This window comes from Neurospora tetraspora (assembly GCF_033439725.1).
Source record: "Neurospora tetraspora strain CBS 560.94 chromosome Unknown B0H65scaffold_1, whole genome shotgun sequence".
Classification (NCBI taxonomy): domain Eukaryota; kingdom Fungi; phylum Ascomycota; class Sordariomycetes; order Sordariales; family Sordariaceae; genus Neurospora; species Neurospora tetraspora.
The window spans coordinates 962,597-980,608 of NW_026944383.1; the positions used below are offsets into that span (position 1 = coordinate 962,597).

General features: G+C 52.3%; 6 protein-coding genes across 6 annotated transcripts; 4 read left to right on the forward strand and 2 right to left on the reverse strand.

The window, feature by feature from the left end:
- Positions 1–1,752: 1,752 nt before the first annotated feature.
- B0H65DRAFT_9072 (uncharacterized protein) lies at positions 1,753–3,079 on the forward strand. The gene is made up of 2 exons (XM_062831552.1): positions 1,753–2,338; positions 2,437–3,079. Exons 1-2 carry the CDS (start codon positions 2,172–2,174, stop codon positions 2,846–2,848), a joined length of 579 nt encoding a protein of 192 aa, XP_062685723.1. The 5' UTR covers positions 1,753–2,171; the 3' UTR covers positions 2,849–3,079.
- B0H65DRAFT_9006 (uncharacterized protein) lies at positions 2,980–4,604 on the reverse strand. Its single transcript, XM_062831540.1, has 4 exons — positions 4,020–4,604; positions 3,725–3,824; positions 3,425–3,618; positions 2,980–3,339 (listed from the first exon to the last, which is right to left on the reverse strand). Exons 1-4 carry the CDS (start codon positions 4,397–4,399, stop codon positions 3,111–3,113), a joined length of 903 nt encoding a protein of 300 aa, XP_062685724.1. The 5' UTR covers positions 4,400–4,604; the 3' UTR covers positions 2,980–3,110.
- A 150-nt stretch (positions 4,605–4,754) lies between these two features.
- Positions 4,755–8,317, reverse strand: B0H65DRAFT_448065 (putative dipeptidyl-aminopeptidase B). The gene is made up of 2 exons (XM_062825889.1): positions 5,341–8,317; positions 4,755–5,279 (listed from the first exon to the last, which is right to left on the reverse strand). The coding sequence occupies exons 1-2, from the start codon at positions 8,009–8,011 to the stop codon at positions 5,179–5,181; spliced, it is 2,772 nt and encodes a 923-aa protein (XP_062685725.1). The 5' UTR covers positions 8,012–8,317; the 3' UTR covers positions 4,755–5,178.
- Positions 8,318–10,063: 1,746 nt separating this feature from the next.
- Positions 10,064–12,721, forward strand: B0H65DRAFT_414887 (ATP synthase subunit alpha, mitochondrial; the record flags this gene model as incomplete). Its single annotated transcript, XM_062823952.1, has 6 exons — positions 10,064–10,135; positions 10,340–10,494; positions 10,841–10,897; positions 10,961–11,549; positions 11,878–12,396; positions 12,458–12,721. 6 exons carry the CDS (start codon positions 10,064–10,066, stop codon positions 12,719–12,721), a joined length of 1,656 nt encoding a protein of 551 aa, XP_062685726.1.
- A 1,033-nt stretch (positions 12,722–13,754) lies between these two features.
- B0H65DRAFT_504463 (Ribokinase-like protein) lies at positions 13,755–15,202 on the forward strand (the record flags this gene model as incomplete). Its single annotated transcript, XM_062827917.1, has 4 exons — positions 13,755–13,860; positions 14,056–14,153; positions 14,223–14,963; positions 15,086–15,202. The coding sequence occupies 4 exons, from the start codon at positions 13,755–13,757 to the stop codon at positions 15,200–15,202; spliced, it is 1,062 nt and encodes a 353-aa protein (XP_062685727.1).
- Positions 15,203–15,422: 220 nt separating this feature from the next.
- On the forward strand, positions 15,423–16,692 carry B0H65DRAFT_9289 (uncharacterized protein). Its single transcript, XM_062831579.1, has 2 exons — positions 15,423–16,426; positions 16,525–16,692. Exons 1-2 carry the CDS (start codon positions 15,642–15,644, stop codon positions 16,556–16,558), a joined length of 819 nt encoding a protein of 272 aa, XP_062685728.1. The 5' UTR covers positions 15,423–15,641; the 3' UTR covers positions 16,559–16,692.
- The last annotated feature ends 1,320 nt before the right edge of the window (positions 16,693–18,012 follow it).

Consider the following 18,012-nt stretch of genomic DNA (forward strand, 5'->3'; position numbering starts at 1 on the left):
GAGGCAAGAATAGGTTCGAGGATAGGAAACGCGTTTGAAGTTGCGGTGGGCTGCGATTATGAGATCTGGCAAGAACACGGAGGTCAGACGTCAGGGCGAATCAAAAATAAAACGCTGTGGGCGCAGCCACTAAAAAAGAAGGGAATGGCATTGGGCCAGCATGTGCAAATGCTGAATGTACCTAACGATAAGGGGCAGGCTGCTGCAGAGGTCCTTTTTTTGATTGCGGTTACGCGAGCATGGCGGGGCGATGCCGCGATGGGAATGGGGACAATTTCAGGAAGATGGTTTGTACGTACCCCTTCACTCTCTTATCTGGAGAAGAGACGGTAGTCGTCAGGCCCTGAAAAGCAACTTCAGGTTCTCGATAGAGATGTTCGTTTGAGGTTTTAGAGAGATGAATGGTAGAAGGTATCCAATCTTGGACCGAACAGGATCCCCGCGGGCGGTGTTTTGAAAGTCAGGATCCGAAAATGGTGATGTTCCAGAATAGGGGGTGGGTTGACGCTAGCTGACTCCCCCAGTGTCGCCCCTGGGCCTGTGCTTGCTGGCGGGTTGACCTGAGCGTTGCCAGGAGCTGCCCGAAGTGGCCGTGTCCGAGCCCCCCGCCGGTCAGGTCAGACCACGAGTGGGGCTGAACCGTCCGGTGTCTTCCGGTGTTTTCGGATTTCCGTCTTCTGCCCACCTTTCCCGAGCAACGTCCTCGGAGGGTGGATGAATGATGGTCAGTTGAATGAATTCAGGAAGAGTTCAAACTCAATGGTATGAGGGAGCGATCAGGCTTTTAAGAGCAACGGCTATGCACAACCGATAGAGGGTTATCTCGCTTTCCAACAGGAAATGGGATTGGGTGTTTCAGTCCGCCAGAGTGAAAGCCATCGAAGCCCAGGCACCCATGGACCGCCCATTGGGTGCTGATTGAGTTGGCGACGGCGGGGTTGAAGGCTACCTACCGACTGCAGTCTTGGATTCGCTGCATGTGGTGTAAACGGCTGCATGCTGCGTTCGGTCCCGTCCTGGTCAGTCTCCAGACGAGGAATGGAAGTTGCAATATCCAACAAACAGCACAATTCTGGATCGTATCGTACTCCGAACGCGTTATATGTCGAAGGGATGCCCAACGAACGATTCACCCGTGTCAAAATCAATATGCCAAAGCTACTTGCGGCTTCCTCATGTTGTGTACCCTCTGTCGTTGGGCTGCACCAAACAGGACGACATGGACGGCAAGAGGGTCTACACTACAGACAACTTACCTGAGTTGACAAACACTGCCTGGCTGGGATCGAATTGATATGGAATTATGTCGCTTCAGATTGAACTCGGTAATTTCTGGTTGCCTGTTTGACGACATGCCCCAGCAATCCGGCTTAATGTCGTGAGCCTCTCCTTTAAAATCTGGTCTGACCCAAAACTAACTTGGAGGAAGTATGTCATCTTGTTTTGCGCTTAGATGGGTTTACACAAGCCTCCCGCTGATTGCATCATCTTCCAGCGCGGAACATCTACTGTGTACAACACCAAAGCAAGACAGGCCACCCGTTGTTGCAGTTATATCCGGAAACACCCAAAGCGCAGGAGACAGCTTCAACTCCTTGTGAGCCTCGTCGTACGCCGAAGAGATGAAGACGTGACGGAGCCTGGTGTCGGATGCGGGATCCGTCACATCAAGAAGGCGACGAGTATCAGCTATTTCAGGCCACTTGGTATCCAGAAAGATGTTATAAAAGGAAGTGAGTTAGCTGGAATGTCAGAGACTCCGTTGCCCAAACATGTCTTGCGTAACATGGAGGTTTAAATAACATCAAGTTCTGAAAGGCCCAAAAATACCGGTCTTTCACCTGCTTGTACCTTCCTCCGTTTTGTCCGGAGTTGTACTTGGAAAGTTCTATCAATGGCATTAAGTTGATGCGGCTTGTGACGGTGTCCCGCCCCTCAGGTTGTCATTATGGAGGATGTCGACTACTATATCAACAGACGAATCCCAAGAGTCCTTCGAGTTCCTTCCTGGTTTCCAATGTGAACATATCGCCGACCTGGTACACTCGTTCTGAGCCACTCCCCTCCTCGACCTTACTACCTGTATAACCTCACAAAGGCTTGGTACTCTCACAGACGACCTTTTTGGACTACTATCAAGGAACCTCTCTACCGAAAGTTCTCCAGGAACAATGCACATCCGACCCCTATATATCCTCCTCCTGGGCGCCGCCAGTGTCACCACACATGCAAGCCCTACCCCTGCCATTCTCGACGACGGTCACGACCTGAACCAAGTCCCGGCCTTTAACGTCACCAACTTTGAGGCATCAGCCATGGTCCTCAGTAACCGAAACTTGTAAGTCCGCTTCTCATTCATTAGTTCACCCTCCCCTTCTCTTCTTATATCTTCCAGCACATTGGATAATCCGCTAATCCCCAACCCACCTACTCTAGCTACAAATTCGACGTAACCTTCTACCACGAAGCCACTCCAGTTCACTGCGAAGCAATGGGCACGACCATCAACCACCAGTTGACCAGCATCCCACAGACGTGGTGTCCTGGTCCAGGTGGTAGCGGGTACGGTGGAAACGGAACCGGAAACAATAATAACCAAAGCAACAGCAACAGCAACAGCTCAGCAACAACGGGACCAGGTGTATCCTTCAAGTGGACCGAGCAACCGGACGGGAGCGCAGCGTTGTTGATTGTGCGCCGGATAAACGATAAAGCGGCGGACACGGCTGTGTACAAAGTCACGCCGGACTGTATACCGATGATGGGGGATGATATCTTTCGGCATCAGGTGTATGAGGGGCCGGAGAACTTTTCGGTGCCGGCTTATCGGTCTTCTGAGTCGGGTTGATGATGGGATGGTTTGATGCGATTGGGGTTGGTTCTGTGTTGTTGAGCCACTCACTTGCTTGCTCTATATATGTTTACATGGTTATAGGTTCCCCAGGGACATCAAGTTGTGGAAATGGGACCTCGTAATTTGGTATTCCGAGTATTGGGAGTGAGATAGAAGGACATGAAAACCCTACCATTGCAATACCTACTCCAGAACCGATATTTTCTCCCGGACGTCCATCCTCCCCTATTACTTGTTCATCCTGTCCCTCCAAGACCTACAAAGAAATACACCCACCCGCACTATCCTCAATGAAAATCCCGCCATAAATCTGTCCTTCATCAATACCACTCTCCTGATACCCCGAGTTCACCACATCCTCAGTGCCAGTAGGTTTCTTCAGGATACCAATCTGATATTGGCCCTCTCCTGCATTATTATTCGGCACTGGCTTGATAACACTGCGCAAAGGCTCATCACCCTTGGAATAGTAGACTTGTAGTGTGCTGTATTTTCGTAGGTATTCTCGTCAGCGACTTTCCCTCATTAGAGGAGAGTAGGACCGATAAACCGGGAAGAAAAAAGACATACTTTGTGTTAAAATCCAACGTAATAGCAAAATTCTGCCACTCCTTCTTCTCAATAGGCGTCGACCAGATCAGCTTGTTCTCCCGGCTCATGATCTTGAACGTGTTTTTGGGAAGGCTGCCTTCCTGGCCGATGATGGTGCCGGCTTGGAAGTTGAATTGGTTGGCTGACCAGTCGGAGGTTTCGTGCCAGACGTTCTATAGAAGCATAAATTGGTTAGGCAAACGCCATTGATAAGGAGCATAGAGCAGGGGCAGATATGTAGGAAAAGAGAAGGGGAAGAAAGGAAGGTCCAAAGCTTACAAGATACTCATGCGTCAAATTCAACCCCCTCTTCCCATCCTGCCTGACACTAAAATGAAGCGTCTTCACCCCTTTCGAAGCAGGGCTACCGGTATTTGTGCTATTTTCGTTGTCGTTAGTCTCAACATCAGCAACCATCTTCCCAAACCCCAACCCCCAAACATCCCCCCAGACATTCTCCCTCCCCATTAGGAAACTAATATACGTTAAGGAATAAAAGGAGCTCAGCCTCGTTCCTGGGCTGAATACCCCTGCCCCCCAAAATCATCACCACCAGGTCATCAGGTATACTCACTCCCCACTAAAAATCAACCCAGCCCTCCGAAACCCATACTGCGTCTTGAAAACACTCTCATCCGTAATCGTCACCTCAACCGGTTTATGAGTGCAATTATCAAAGCGACTGCTTCCCCTCCCCAGGTCCTTGGGGTCGGTGGGGAACTTGAGGATCTGGCTCCATTTCAGACTGGACCCCTTAACGTTGTCCGGGTTGAAGAGGGAGGTGGCGGAGCTGTCAAAGTCGGTTAGTTGTGTGCGAATCTTGATGCGGCCGTCGAAGATTAGGGGGCATTTGATTGTTGCGGCGGCGTGGGGATGGGGGACGGCGAGGGCGGCGGGCAGGGAGGTTCCTGCTAGGGTGAGCAGCACCAGGGAGAGGATGGTTGGGGTGTGCATTTTGAAGGGGCAGAGAGGTGGGATTGATATCGAAAGAGGTACTCCGACTTGACAAGCGCAATATTTGACCGTTTCCGCGAAGAGAAAGCTTGTTTATATATGTCACACTCTTTTGCTACTACGTATTGAATCCCGGTGCATTTGTACCCCGGCTGATTTAGGCGGACGGCATCGTCAACCGCCCACACCTTAGTATCCCATTCGGCCGGGATCGTGTTCCTGGAGTTCCTGGAGTTGAGATGCCAATGCGACGATACTACAAGCGGATCATGTCCCGAATATCCGGATTGGGTTTGTGGGGAAATACTACCTACTTCCCTCCGTCTTTTACTTCCTACATACCTTTCTCTGGGAAATCCGGGGAAGCAAGCACCCAACCACCAACCTACCATCCATCCTTGCACTAGCATTCGGCCGATGAACCGTGATCGTTTGCAGATTCGCTTGTTCGTTACTGGGGGGAGTTCGGGTAATGATGGACAGAAGCCGCAAACCAGCTGAACGGATGGCCCGAACCCGACTGACTGGGAACGATAATAACGGATGCATGTCCTTTGGGCCGGGTGAATAACATGCACTCCATCGAGCAACAAGAGTATAAGAACTGTGAAGGTATAGATTCATACCATGCTTTCCTTTCCTCGTATATCTAGAATTGTATACAAACAACAACTGACCACCTGCTTATAACCAACCAAGCCGAAACGCCTCCTTTGTTCACCCAAACGCCAGGAGCACGACGCAACTCTCTATCTCAAGCAGCATACTGCTCATCATGATCAAGCAGTGGGAAGAGCACGCCGCTTCATGCCATTAGGCTGCGCATTGACGATCTTCAGCCATTCGCCGTTAAAAGCATTGACCAGCCAGTTCGTCAGTTCTGTGTATTCTCAGTTAGCATATCCAGTCGACTCAGCCACAACCACACATGGTGTACTCACTATCAAACACAATCCGATTGGCATTATGAAAGTAAATGCCATGATCACTATCCGGGAAAACGTGAACATCATAGTTCTCAACGGTTGACTGATCAAGCCGGTCCAAAAGCGTAAGGGAGTTCTGCATATGAACATTATCGTCGGCCACACCATGCATCAAGAGGAAGCGCACGTTCTGGGAAAGGGCGGTGACGTTGGTGACGGCGGCTCCCTCGTAACCTTCGGGGTTCGTCTGCGGAGTGCGCATGTATCGCTCCGTGTAGATGCTGTCGTAGAAGCGCCAGTCGGTAACGGGGGCCACGGCCATGCCGTATTTGAAGGTCTGGCCTGCATCCTGCTCGAGGGTCTTGAGAGTCATGTAGCCGCCGTAGCTCCAGCCCCAAATGGCAAGGCGGTCTTCGTCGATGTAGTCCTTTTGAGCCCAGTGCTTCGCGGCGGCGATCTGGTCGTGGGACTCCCAGGTTCCGAGGTTGCCCCGGATGATGACGCGGTTCTTGCGGCCGATGAAGCCTGTTCCGCGCCCGTCGACGGTAACGCAGACATAACCGAGGCCAGCAGCCACAAATGACTGGTAGTCGACAGCGAACGTCTTTTTGACGGTCTGAGAGACGGGGCCACTGTACTGTTGGAAGAGAACGGGGTACTTCTTGTTCTTGTCAAAGTGTGGCGGGCGTCTCTCGATGTAGTTGAGATCTACGCCGTCAACGTTGATAGTGCCATAAATGTTGATCGGGAGTTCGTGCTTCTTGGCCGCTTCGGCGAGATCTTTGTTCTCCTCCACGACATGCTCGTACTTGTCGGAGTTGCTCGGGGTGCTGATAACCTTTTGCCAGGGAATGTCTGGGCCCTGGTAGGATACCAAGGCGTATCCGGCACCGGTCGAGAACGAGATGGCGTAGTAGCCCTCCTTGGAGGTATCCGTTACCGGTGTCATATCTTCTCCGGTCAGCTTGACCTGGTAGACATGACGCTGGATCGAGGATTCTTTCGTAGAAACAAAGTAGACGAGGTTCCTTTGCAGGTCAACGGCAGATGGCGCATCGACCACTTCATAATCCCCAGAGGTGAGCATGATGGGGTCTGGGTTGTCCAACGGCGTGAAGTACGCCAAATGATCTCCATTGTCGTGAATAATGGTGTCGACATAGCCATCATCAGGCCGGCCGTTGGCGGGATCAGCCGGGATGAACTTGGTCTTGTGAGAGATCTCGAACCAGCCACCGTCAATGGCGTTGACATCAACAGTCCTGACTGCCTTTCCAGTGCGGGATCCCACATCAACCAGCACGACGCGCATCACATCACTGACTCTGTTTGTCTCTTTGATCAATACCTGCTTTCCGGCCCAGACAACCTCAGTGATAAGGCGGTCGTCGTCGGCAAAACGGCCTGAGATATCAACGGAGAAGACATCGCCACGTTTCACGTCATAAACCTTGAGGTCGACAATAGGGTTGTGTGCGCCGGCCTTCGGGTACTTGATTTCTCTGACCTCGGGGTAGTTCTCCTCTCCCGGCTTGGGCTCCTCACCACTGGGCCTTGACACAAAGTACTGGATGGGATACTCGGGGACACCTGTCTCGTTGGTTCGGAGGAATGCGACGTAATTGCCGTCCTCGGACCACCAGGTAGCGACACCACTTGCCAGCACCTCTTCCTCGTAGACCCAGTCGGGGACACCGTTGAATACGTCTGCACTGCCGTCCCTGGTGATCTGCACAATCTTATCACTGTCGAGTTTGCGAAGGAACATGTTGTTATCCCGTGTGTAGACAATGGCATCACTGGTAGGACTCCATGACGCCAGCTGGAGCCGAGCCTCGACATCGTAGGGAACCAGAGGCTCAACCTGCTGGGTCTCAACGTCAAAGATCCAGTAGACAGCGTAGTATGAGTGGCGCCAGTTGTTCTTAACGTCCGTCGCAAGCAGGACTTTTTTCAGATCCCAACTGGGAACCGTGACAGTGGGCCAGTATGTTTTGTTGGCAAATTCAAATGATTTGTCCTTGATCAGGGTCTTGCTCTTGGAGGCTTGGACGGAGGAAGGGTTCTGAGCTCGCACATCTTCGACCACAAGGTAGTCTTTCCCGGCGCCCTCCTTCTCCAGAAGAAGGCCATCTTCTCCGTTTGCACCGGCGATCCAGCTGATGGAATGGCTCTTTGCGCGCCATTCATTTTTCAAGACTTGGTCTAGGGTGACCTTCTTGCCACTTCCGTGCGTGACTGTTGCTTGGGGGTCATGCGCGAAGGAGGAGGATGGCTTGTAGGCCTTATGCGAGACGAAGACGAAGAGGCCGATGACCCAAGTAGCGACCAACGCTCCCGAAACGATAAATAGCCATCTCCTCAAACTGCGATCCATACGCTGGCCGTCGCCGGGCGAGCGCTGGTCTGAACGGGAAGACGGACTGGCGTTGCCCAAGAAGGGCCCGGTTTCGAGATCGTCATTGTTCAGCTCGTCCTTGAGCGAGTCGTCATCGTCGCCATCGGTGCCGCGAGAGGGGAACTCCTTGGTGTCGAGACGTTCTTGTATGCGATCGAAGACGATGCTCGTCGTGGACACGGTGGAGTCTGTTTCTTGCGACATGCTTCTTCGATGCTGGCTGGGACTATGGTCTCTGAAGCGATCGAGGCCAGACCGTAGCGGATCGTCCGAGTAAGTGGATGGCATAGTGAGGACGGGCGAGGAACGATTGCGCCCAAATAATCTTCTTTTGTACACGATGCACCTCGATGTGGCTGTTTGGCGGGATTGACCCGTCCACCGGAAAAAGAGAGGGTGCTACTACTCAATAGCAGCGGGGACTGCGCGGCCGGCGTGCAGTGCGATGTATTCTTTGTAGGACAAATTGAACCCTAGGGGCAAAACATGACCGATTCGGTCGCTATTCAGATACTGTTTGGGACAAGGACGAGGAGGTCCCTTTGACGAAGCTGGGAGTTGTCGAGGTCTCGACTTCGGCTATCTGCGACACCGAGACCGACGACGGAGGGCGCCACGCGACAGCCAACGCAGGGGGTCCTAGTCTGATGCAGATTGTAAGCAGGCTACTGCTATAACCCTATCCCTATCTCAGGAAGGCAGCTGAATTGGCTTCCATGATTGAGCAAACACAAGCCGCCTTCCTCCCTTGGAACCTCTGCTCCTGAATGATTTACACTTTCGGTACAAAGGTTGGTCTAGAAACATTCTCGAAGTGCTCAAGAGTGGAAAAGTGAGCATATATTTGCTGAGGTGGGAAATATACCAAAGTGTCTGTCAGCTTTCCAAGCAATTTCTCATAGGCTAGGTGTGTTGTGTATCAAGATGCCCCTGCGAGTAGGAGTATCGCGTTGACACACAAACTCATAGCGATCCAAAAGTTTGGTTCAGACAGTCACTGGCTAATACGATTACCCATCCTCGGTGACCATAAATCGATTGTTGAATCTATACTTACCTGAAAGCCCGCTGGGAGCATCCGGTCTTGAACTCGTAGCGTCTTTATAGTAGGCACAGTGATCAACAGCGTTTAGAAGCTTCTTGTTAGCCAGTCTGGTCTGGTTGGTTTCAAACGGGGGCGGGAGTCCGAGTGGAAGAGGTTTGATGTTTGGAACGGCCCGCGAGCGGATACAAGTTAGTGTGGGGAGATGCCACAAAAGCGCCTTGACAACGAACAAAAAAGATGTGTTGATATTGGCGACCAGTTCGTTGTTCAAGCGTTGGCAGCTAGCAGCCAGTCAAATGAGATGGCGTTGAATGGTGAGGGGATGGGACGGAAAGAGAGGGGAGTGTGGCCAGCTGGCAGACGTCATTCATTTGCGATGCGATGCTATTTGTTTGACCGGCAACGAAGTGCTGTTCAATTGAAACATTTCGGATAATGAATAAAGATGCAATGCCAAAATGCAAAGACCGAGATAATGGGTTGCTAGGTGATGCTATCTCGTAAGTGACGGCGACAAAACCTGGGGAAGAACGACATGGACAGTGGAAAACGAATTGGGATGTCAGTGTGCAGTGTGCCACTCCAACAGCTGAAGCTACGAGGAGCTACCAGCGTGAAACTCGAGAGCTGGCCTGAAAGTGAGGTGCCGAATTGCCAAACGCCAACCGGGGGCGGCCAGAGCTTCTGGTAGGTTGCGACATTTCTCCGGGATTACCCGGGCGACGGATTTATTGGGCAGCTGGGCAGACCTCTGCCGCCAGAGCTTGACACCTGAGGAAGCAGCCCGCCGGAGCAGGCGCTCAGAGCTGGAGACCTGAGACCTTTGCTGAGGTCGGGGCAGAGGATCGAGATGGAAACCGCAGACTGCTGTCGTCACGGAGCTCCGGGGCCGGGCTGCAGTCAGAAATGGGGGACTAGACACGGCATGTAGTAATGATTTCGATCTTTCGGCTCGGAAGGCTCGAGGCGGGGAAGGGAGATTGATGGCGGGTGAAGGTGGGTGAGGTGCGGATGCGCTTCCTTTTTGTAGTAACCTCAGAAACCTCTCGATTTGGCGGCGTGGTTGGTGGAGTGCTCGGGATTCTGGTAGAGAGCAAAATTCTCAGCCGACTTCTGATTGGCCTTGACCAAGCTTCGCCCCACCTTTTCCCTTCGAACCAAGGCCACTCGACAATTTTCCTCACGCCGGGCTCTCCAAACTTCCATCAACCTCCCGCTACATCTCCCCTCCACGCAATTGCAATTGTGTTGCGATTGCATTCCTTCTGCTCGTCACGAACAGACACCTCCACAACATGTTCCGGAACGCCCTCCGCCAGAGCACTCGCGCCGTCGGCGCCTTCTCTGCCACCGGCAGAGTCGCCGCGGTAGGTTAAACAACTCCGCACACCCGATCCACCTTCAACATCACCGGTCGCCTCTTCTCTATATAACCTCATCGGGTCCCGGAGCACTTGGAGCTTTGTCATCATGGCGCATGGCCTCGAGGATGTCGATGGGCTTGTTGGGGGAGCTGTCGATGTGTCGTGAAGCATGTCACCGGAGTTCGGCTAGGGCTAACTCGACAGCAGCGAAATGCCGCACCTGTAGTTTCCGCCGTCCAGGCCCGCACCTACGCCGACGCCAAGGCCACTCCCACCGAGGTCTCTTCCATCCTCGAGCAGAGAATCCGTGGTGTCCATGAGGAGTCCAACCTCGCCGAGACCGGCCGTGTCCTCTCCGTCGGGTACGTTTTTTTGGGTTATGGATTCGATTCTTGGCAGAGAGGGGGAACGGCAGAGAGCATCAGGGTCGACGCGGTACCACGAAAGCAGCTCAGCAAGCATATCACGACACGACGACGACAATGACGACGACGACAACAACAACAACCGCAACAACAAAAACAACGACGACGACAGCTACCACGATTCCGATTCCGACCGTACCTGCGACGAGATGCGCTGAAGCTGGATGTTCGCGATGATGATGATGATGATGATGATGATGATGCTGCTGCCGGTGCTGCTGCTGCTGTGGTTAGCGAGAGCATGACGTGAATTTGTGGATGCTGACACGTCGTCTCCGTATAGTGATGGTATCGCCCGTGTTCACGGTATGGCCAACGTTCAGGCTGAGGAGCTTGTCGAGTATGTTCCAGTCCCTAACCTAACGGATACTCTTTTGTCCAATATCTGACCGTCAACCCCCAGGTTCGCCTCCGGTGTCAAGGGTATGTGCATGAACCTCGAGGCCGGCCAGGTCGGTGTTGTGCTTTTCGGTTCCGATCGTCTCGTCAAGGAGGGTGAGACCGTCAAGCGTACCGGCGAAATTGTCGATGTCCCCGTCGGTCCCGAGCTTCTCGGCCGTGTCATCGATGCCCTCGGTAACCCCATCGATGGCAAGGGTCCCATCAACTGCAAGGAGAAGCGTCGTGCCCAGCTCAAGGCCCCCGGCATTCTCCCCCGTCAGTCCGTCAACCAGCCCGTCCAGACCGGTCTCAAGTCCGTCGACGCCATGGTTCCCATCGGCCGTGGTCAGCGTGAGTTGATCATTGGTGATCGTCAGACCGGCAAGACTGCCGTCGCTCTTGATGCCATTCTCAACCAGAAGCGCTGGAACAGCGGCTCCGACGAGGACAAGAAGCTCTACTGCGTCTACGTCGCCGTCGGCCAGAAGCGTTCCACCGTCGCTCAGCTCGTCAAGACCCTCGAGGAGAACGACGCCATGAAGTACTCCATCGTCGTCGCTGCCACCGCCTCCGAGGCCGCTCCTCTCCAGTACCTCGCTCCTTTCACCGGTGTAAGTGGCTGCCGGATCGATTCCCCTCCGATTTTCACCAGACCCCTTCAATTGCCACTCGAACACCTCCATATTTTGGTTGGACACCTTCCAAACATGGGAGAATGTCTTCCAAATAACTTGAGACCCTTTCCAATCATCCCCATATCCTTCCCAAACATGTGCAGGACCCCTTCCACATTTCTGCACACGCCTTTTGCATTTCCCCACCACTTTCTAAATTTCTCCCCCCCTCCCCAAACATCACCAACCTCTTCCCTTCGGACTCTCGCCCCCCCGTTTGAAACCAACCAGGCCAGACTGGCTAACAAGAAGCTTCTAAATGCAGGCTTGCGTGGGTGAATACTTCCGTGACAACGGCAAGCACTCCCTTGTCATCTTCGACGATCTTACCAAGCAGGCCGTTGCCTACCGTCAGATGTCCCTCCTTCTCCGTCGTCCCCCCGGTCGTGAGGCTTACCCCGGTGATGTCTTCTACCTCCACTCTCGTCTTCTCGAGCGTGCCGCCAAGATGAACAAGACCCACGGCGGTGGTTCCATGACTGCCCTTCCCGTCATTGAGACCCAGGGTGGTGATGTGTCCGCTTACATTCCCACCAACGTCATTTCCATTACCGACGGTCAGATCTTCTTGGAGTCTGAGCTCTTCTACAAGGGTATCCGTCCCGCCATTAACGTCGGTCTTTCCGTCTCTCGTGTCGGTTCCGCTGCCCAGCTCAAGGCCATGAAGCAAGTCGCTGGTTCCCTCAAGCTCTTCTTGGCCCAGTACCGTGAGGTCGCTGCCTTCGCCCAGTTCGGTTCCGATCTCGATGCTGCTACCAAGCAGACCCTCAACCGTGGTGAGCGTGTAAGTACAAACAAGTTGAACTCCCCATGTCTTGGTGCAGAGCTGACAAGTCCATCTACAGTTGACCGAGCTCCTCAAGCAGAAGCAGTACTCCCCCATGGCCGTCAACGAGATGGTTCCCCTCATCTTCGCCGGTGTCAACGGTTTCCTCGACTCCGTCCCCGTTGCCAAGATCCTCCAGTGGGAGGCTGACTTCCTCGCCCACCTCAAGACCAACGAGTCTGAGATCCTGGCCACCATCGACAAGGAGGGTGCCATTAGCAAGGACCTCGAGGCCAAGCTCCGTGGTGTTATCCAGACCTTCACCAAGAGCTTCCTCGGTTAAATGCATATAAATATGAATTAATTCTCCGTGGTTCTTGAGAACGAGCAGTGGGTCCGTCATCTTCACCCGCGCAGTTCCGTGTTTCTAGAAGAAAGTGTTCCGTCTCCGTCGGGTGCTGGACTGAGGAATGGACGCGTGAGAAGGGGAGATTCTCTAGCCGAACCTACTGTAAATTAGAGCAAGTCTCAATCAAGCACTCGATTCCCTTTGTCAGGCACTGAAAATACGAGGTTATGAATTCTATACTCAATGGGAAGGCTTGTGCAGAGGTTTTCTTGGTGCATTCATTTGCTTCTTTACAGTGGACGATCTGATGTGTTTTCAACCAGGTGCTTGTACTTATTCTACAGGAAGCGAAAAAAAACATAGTTCATTGAAGTTACGACCGAACATGTGAGCAAGATGATTACAGATTTACTTTCAGCTGCCTTCCAAATCATTTCGAGCCGCCCTACCCAAAGAACCAACCCAAGTAAACAAACCACCAGTTAAACTGTATTTGTGGATTCCAACATGTGCGATCTTCGATTTGGAAACTTTGGATTGTGCTGAAAGACCGCCGCGGTGACAAGCAATTGGGATTATGAGGCTTGGCGGGGCAGCGTCAGTGACATCATGAGCGACAGCTGCGACACCCAAACAGCATGGTGGTCTTCGCCTATGATTGACAGCTACCAATCTATCGGATTTCTTTGAATTAGAACTCAAATAACCTGCGACTTCACTGGCAAGCTTACCATTTCCCTCCTCTACACTATTCAGTTCCCAATTGTTCATCAATCGCCCTCAACTCCGGAAGTCGTTTTGTCGGAGCTCAAGAACACTCAATGTAAGTGGAAGGCACCACCCCGCGTCATCCCACGCGTTCCACGCAGTTCCCATCCCATCTTTCAAGATCTGGACAGTTCTTGGACCCGAACACTTGGTTTTGCAGCGCAATACTTCTGGGTCACTGAAGCTCTCTCTCTTGTGGAAGAATCTGTGTTTTACTGACAACATCACTGATCTAGCTACTATTTTCCCACTCTTAGATATGTCGTCCGAGTCATCAACAGGCCCAGAAATGTCGGCGACTACCAAGCAGATGCTAGCCCGTGTGCGGCAAATGGTGCCGCCCATGCTGGAGAAATTCCATAAAGGTTTGTCCTGTCTAACTTGCGATGTCTAGTGATCCAGTTCGAGGAAGAGGAGCTTCTCTTCTCCGCCACTGTTGCTTTGGGTTTGCCGGGAAGCTGTTCCCAAGCCTCGGGGTACAAAAGGAGTTGCCCCTAGGTAACGACAGTTTGGAAGATTGACCAGAGACAATAGCTAACTTGACATTCCCCAAACTATAGGACAACTGGGTCGTGTAGCTGTCATCGGTGGTAGCGAGGACTACACAGGAGCTCCCTACTTCTCCGCCATGGCGAGTGCGAGACTGGGTTCTGATCTCGTAAGTTTGGGCCACCCAACTCCCACTTCCACATCACCAGCCACGAGACCGACTAACATGGATGAACAGTCCCACGTAATTTGCACTCCCAACGCCGCCCAAGTTATCAAGACCTACTCTCCCAACCTCATGGTCCACCCGCTCATGCGCTCCTCCCCGCTGGCCCTCAGCACCTCGGACTCCGGCAGCTCATCCTCGCTCACAAAGTCCGCCCCGGACACCGACCCTACCCAGATAGCCGCCCAGATCATCCCCATGTTCGACCGGCTACACGTCCTCGTCATCGGCCCCGGTCTCGGCCGCGACCCGATCATGCAAGAGACTTGCGCCAAGGTGATCACGGCGGCGCGCGAGAAGGGAATTCCCATGGTTCTCGACGCCGACGCCCTGTTGCTGGTGGTCAAGGACCCGTCCCTCATCAAGGGATACGACAACGCCGTCTTGACGCCCAATGTGGTCGAGTTCGGCCGGTTGACCAAGGCGCTCGGCGTGGACGAAGAGGTGAAGAAGGCTGAGGAGACGGCGGGCGAGACGGCCAAGGTGGAGGCGCTGGCTAAGGCGCTCGGCGGCGTCATGGTGTTGCAGAAGGGAGCCAAGGACTACCTGAGCGACGGCAAGGTGACGCTGACGGTGGACTTGAAGGGCGGGCTGAAGAGGAGTGGTGGGCAGGGAGACACGCTGACGGGAAGTATTGCCACGTTTTTGGGGTGGCGGAAGGCGTACCTTGATGGTCTCTGGGATCATGGGAATAAGCTTAAGAAGGAGGAGTTGATGGGTTTAGCTGTCTTTGGTGGAAGCGCCATTACGAGGGTGAGTTACGCTGTGATTTCTGGTTTATGGTTCTGGTCATTTCTTCCGGCATTTTTCGATCCTGACCTCACAAGGTCTACACTACGCAATTTTACTAAGGCAACTGCTAACATCATCTCTAGGAATGCTCTCGTCTGGCATTTGCCAAGAAGGGCCGCAGTCTTCAAGCAAGCGATCTCACAGACGAAGTACACACGGCATTTTTGAACCTGTTTGGCGAGGTTGACGCGAAGCTTTAGATGGATTCACTTCTCCATTTAATACTTGGGCGGGCTCGTTCCGATCTATACAGATGTCGTCCCGGATAATACATGAGCTCTTCGGGCTGTCACGAGATAATGAATGTTACACACAAACCAAAAGTTTAAAGCTACCTATATCTAGGTGGCAACCGCGACTCTTCATCAATACCCAGGCATGTTACTACTACCCCTAAACTTAACCTAGCTTTACATTGCATGGTGGCTTATACATGGGCTACCTAAACCCTCCGTCACCCGCGTGTATCCCAGTATAGGAGCCAATAACGTACAATCATTGGTGGTTATGACCGAGCTGTGAAAAGAAAAAAAAGAAAAAGAGAAAAAGAAGAAAAAAACGGAAAAAGAAATGTCAAAGTCCCGTAAACTCGGGAGATAGGAATTAGGGGGTCAATCCCCTCCTCCTCTTTGCAGCTACATGCATCCCGGGTACCGCGGTAGGCCAAATCGATGGCTAAGCGCAGCTAGTCGGACTGGAGTTATTGCTTATTACTTTCCAGCTTTCGTATCTGGCCAGTCCTATATCGATAGATTGGGCTTTTTGTTGAAATCCATCCGTTTCATCACAGATAACGGAGTACCATGGGCAGGGCAGAAACGGCAAACCCAAATCATTGTGTGGGGGGGCAAGGGAAGAAGGAACATCAACAGCACTGGCATCACATCCAGTTCCTGCATCGTGTGTTACACCCGTCTCTACCGTGACCCAGCAACCGTCGCCTCCCGCCTCCCGTCCCTTCCCCCCCTCGTCGCCTCGCCTCGAGAAAAAAAAAGGGCTTCTTGCCTGACGGAGGATACACACATATGTATGTATGTACTTATCGCCAACCCAAGATCGAATGTGCAGGTGCAGGTGCAGGAACCAAAAGGTGCAGCCAGCCTCAAAAGTCACATTACCTTACCTATCCGTCTCCCGCAACACTCAGCGAAGAGGCGAAGGCGGGCTAAGCGCTGCCTCCTGCGGGTATCCATATCCTACATCCCACCGATATCCTACATCCCGCATTCACACACACTCACTGCCACTGTCCCACTGCTGTGGCTCGGCCGGGAAGAGGTTGTCACCGACGCTGTCACGCTACGTCAACTTTCCTGCGGCCGGTGTGAAGGACGGGGACGAATAATGGATGGATATATGGATGGATGGATATATGGATGGATGGATATATGGATGGATGGATATATGGATGGATGGATATATGGATGGATGGATATATGGATGGATGGATATATGGATGGATGGATATGGATGGATGGATATGGATGGATGGATATATGGATGGATGGATATATGGATGGATATGGATGGATGGATGGATGCTCCCTGGGCTCTAAAAGGCTCTGGGCATTGGGCTTTCGGGTCTAGACTGTGGACTCTGAACTGAACTGGACTGGACTGAACTTGACTCTGTCCTCTGTCCTCTGAACTCTGGACTCTTCTGAGTGCTGCATGGGAGTACCTCTAGCATGCATGTACATGAGGAGGATGAGAGCGGATCGCTTGTTCCGCCGCAAAAGCCCACCACACCACCATGACGAAACTTGGAAAGGAAAGAAGTGAAGTGAAGTGAACGGAAGGTGTGAAACGACCGTTCAGTCTCGCTCAGGAGAGAGGGGCGATGAGGGCGGTATGTAATGGCTTCACAGAGAAGCAAAAGAAAGCCTCCTCCGATCCGAAAGAAATATCCATCCGTCTGTCGAGTATGAATTGAAAGGAAAAAAGATAAGAGAGACAAACTAACATGCTTGGTCTTGGGTGACGACACCAGAGACAAGAGAACAAACAGGAGAGGAACTCTTGAAGGCCGATCGTTCGGAGAAGGAGGCTGAATGCATAACCGGAAGGAAGTGTCCTTAAAGTTCGTATGGTAGACAACACTGGGTATAATGTATGCAGGTAGTGTATGCAGGTTTCTCGAGACCATGAAGGGTTCATCGGGACCCGCCCGGCTTGCACTCACATGATATGACAATAAGATCCTGCTGGGATTCAGGAATCCTCTACATACCTGGTCCAATACTACAAAGACTATTTGCAAGGATATTGTCAAGTCCTCAGGATCGTCAGGGTCCTTTCTTGTCTCCTCGGATGTTGGTAGTCTGTTATTACTGTACACAGACAGCATTCAAAGGGATCCCCAAGGCAATTAACCCCATCCAGAATAACTAACTTCCCCTCTAGAAGCGGGAGACACTTCGCAGTATTGTCCTAGACAGACAGACTTATGGAAGCTTTATTATACACGAGGAGGCACCCGAGCGTCGTTGTCTCGGCTTTTTATCCATGTCTTTTTTTTTCTATCAACAGGTCATGCCTGTATGTATGTATGTACTACCCAGCAAAACGATCCTCGATCAGTACTCACTCTAGGCAAGTCTGTTCGAAGGAGGAGGAGGAGGAGAGTAAGGTACCACACGCCTGGACCAAGAACGCGCCCCATGTCTAGGTAAGCCTCATGGATATCGGTGGTAGATACGACTAGGTATGTTATGTATGCATTGGCAACCGGCCGGTACGGTACGACAGATAACATTTTCATGTAACAGGGGCAAGATGCATGTGGCATGTAGGAGCCGACGCTGGAACACATTACCTTACTTACATTCAGGTACTATGCAACGTCAACTTCCACCTTGCCTTTGCTTTGCTTTGCTTTACTTTGCTTTGTTTTTGCCTTGCTTCTCGCTCGCAGAAAGCTACTACAGCATATTGCAGCATCTGTATTACACATGCAAGCAGGTACATACATAGATGCCAGGTTCTCATCGGAAGTCCCAATGTATAGATA

Coding starts and splice junctions, on each gene's coding strand:
- B0H65DRAFT_448065 (XM_062825889.1), bottom strand. CDS start 8,011: ATGCCATCCACTTACTCGGACGATCCGCTACGGTCTGGCCTCGATCGC. Junction 5,280..5,340: donor CAATCGGATTGTGTTTGATA/GTGAGTACACCA, acceptor GAGAATACACAG/AACTGACGAACTGGCTGGTC.
- B0H65DRAFT_9006 (XM_062831540.1), bottom strand. CDS start 4,399: ATGCACACCCCAACCATCCTCTCCCTGGTGCTGCTCACCCTAGCAGGA. Junction 3,825..4,019: donor GGGTTGATTTTTAGTGGGGA/GTGAGTATACCT, acceptor CAACGAAAATAG/CACAAATACCGGTAGCCCTG. Junction 3,340..3,424: donor ACGTTGGATTTTAACACAAA/GTATGTCTTTTT, acceptor ACGAAAATACAG/CACACTACAAGTCTACTATT.
- B0H65DRAFT_9289 (XM_062831579.1), top strand. CDS start 15,642: ATGCATCCCGGGTACCGCGGTAGGCCAAATCGATGGCTAAGCGCAGCT. Junction 16,427..16,524: donor ATGGATGGATGGATATATGG/ATGGATGGATAT, acceptor ATATGGATGGAT/ATGGATGGATGGATGGATGC.
- B0H65DRAFT_9072 (XM_062831552.1), top strand. CDS start 2,172: ATGCACATCCGACCCCTATATATCCTCCTCCTGGGCGCCGCCAGTGTC. Junction 2,339..2,436: donor GTCCTCAGTAACCGAAACTT/GTAAGTCCGCTT, acceptor CACCTACTCTAG/CTACAAATTCGACGTAACCT.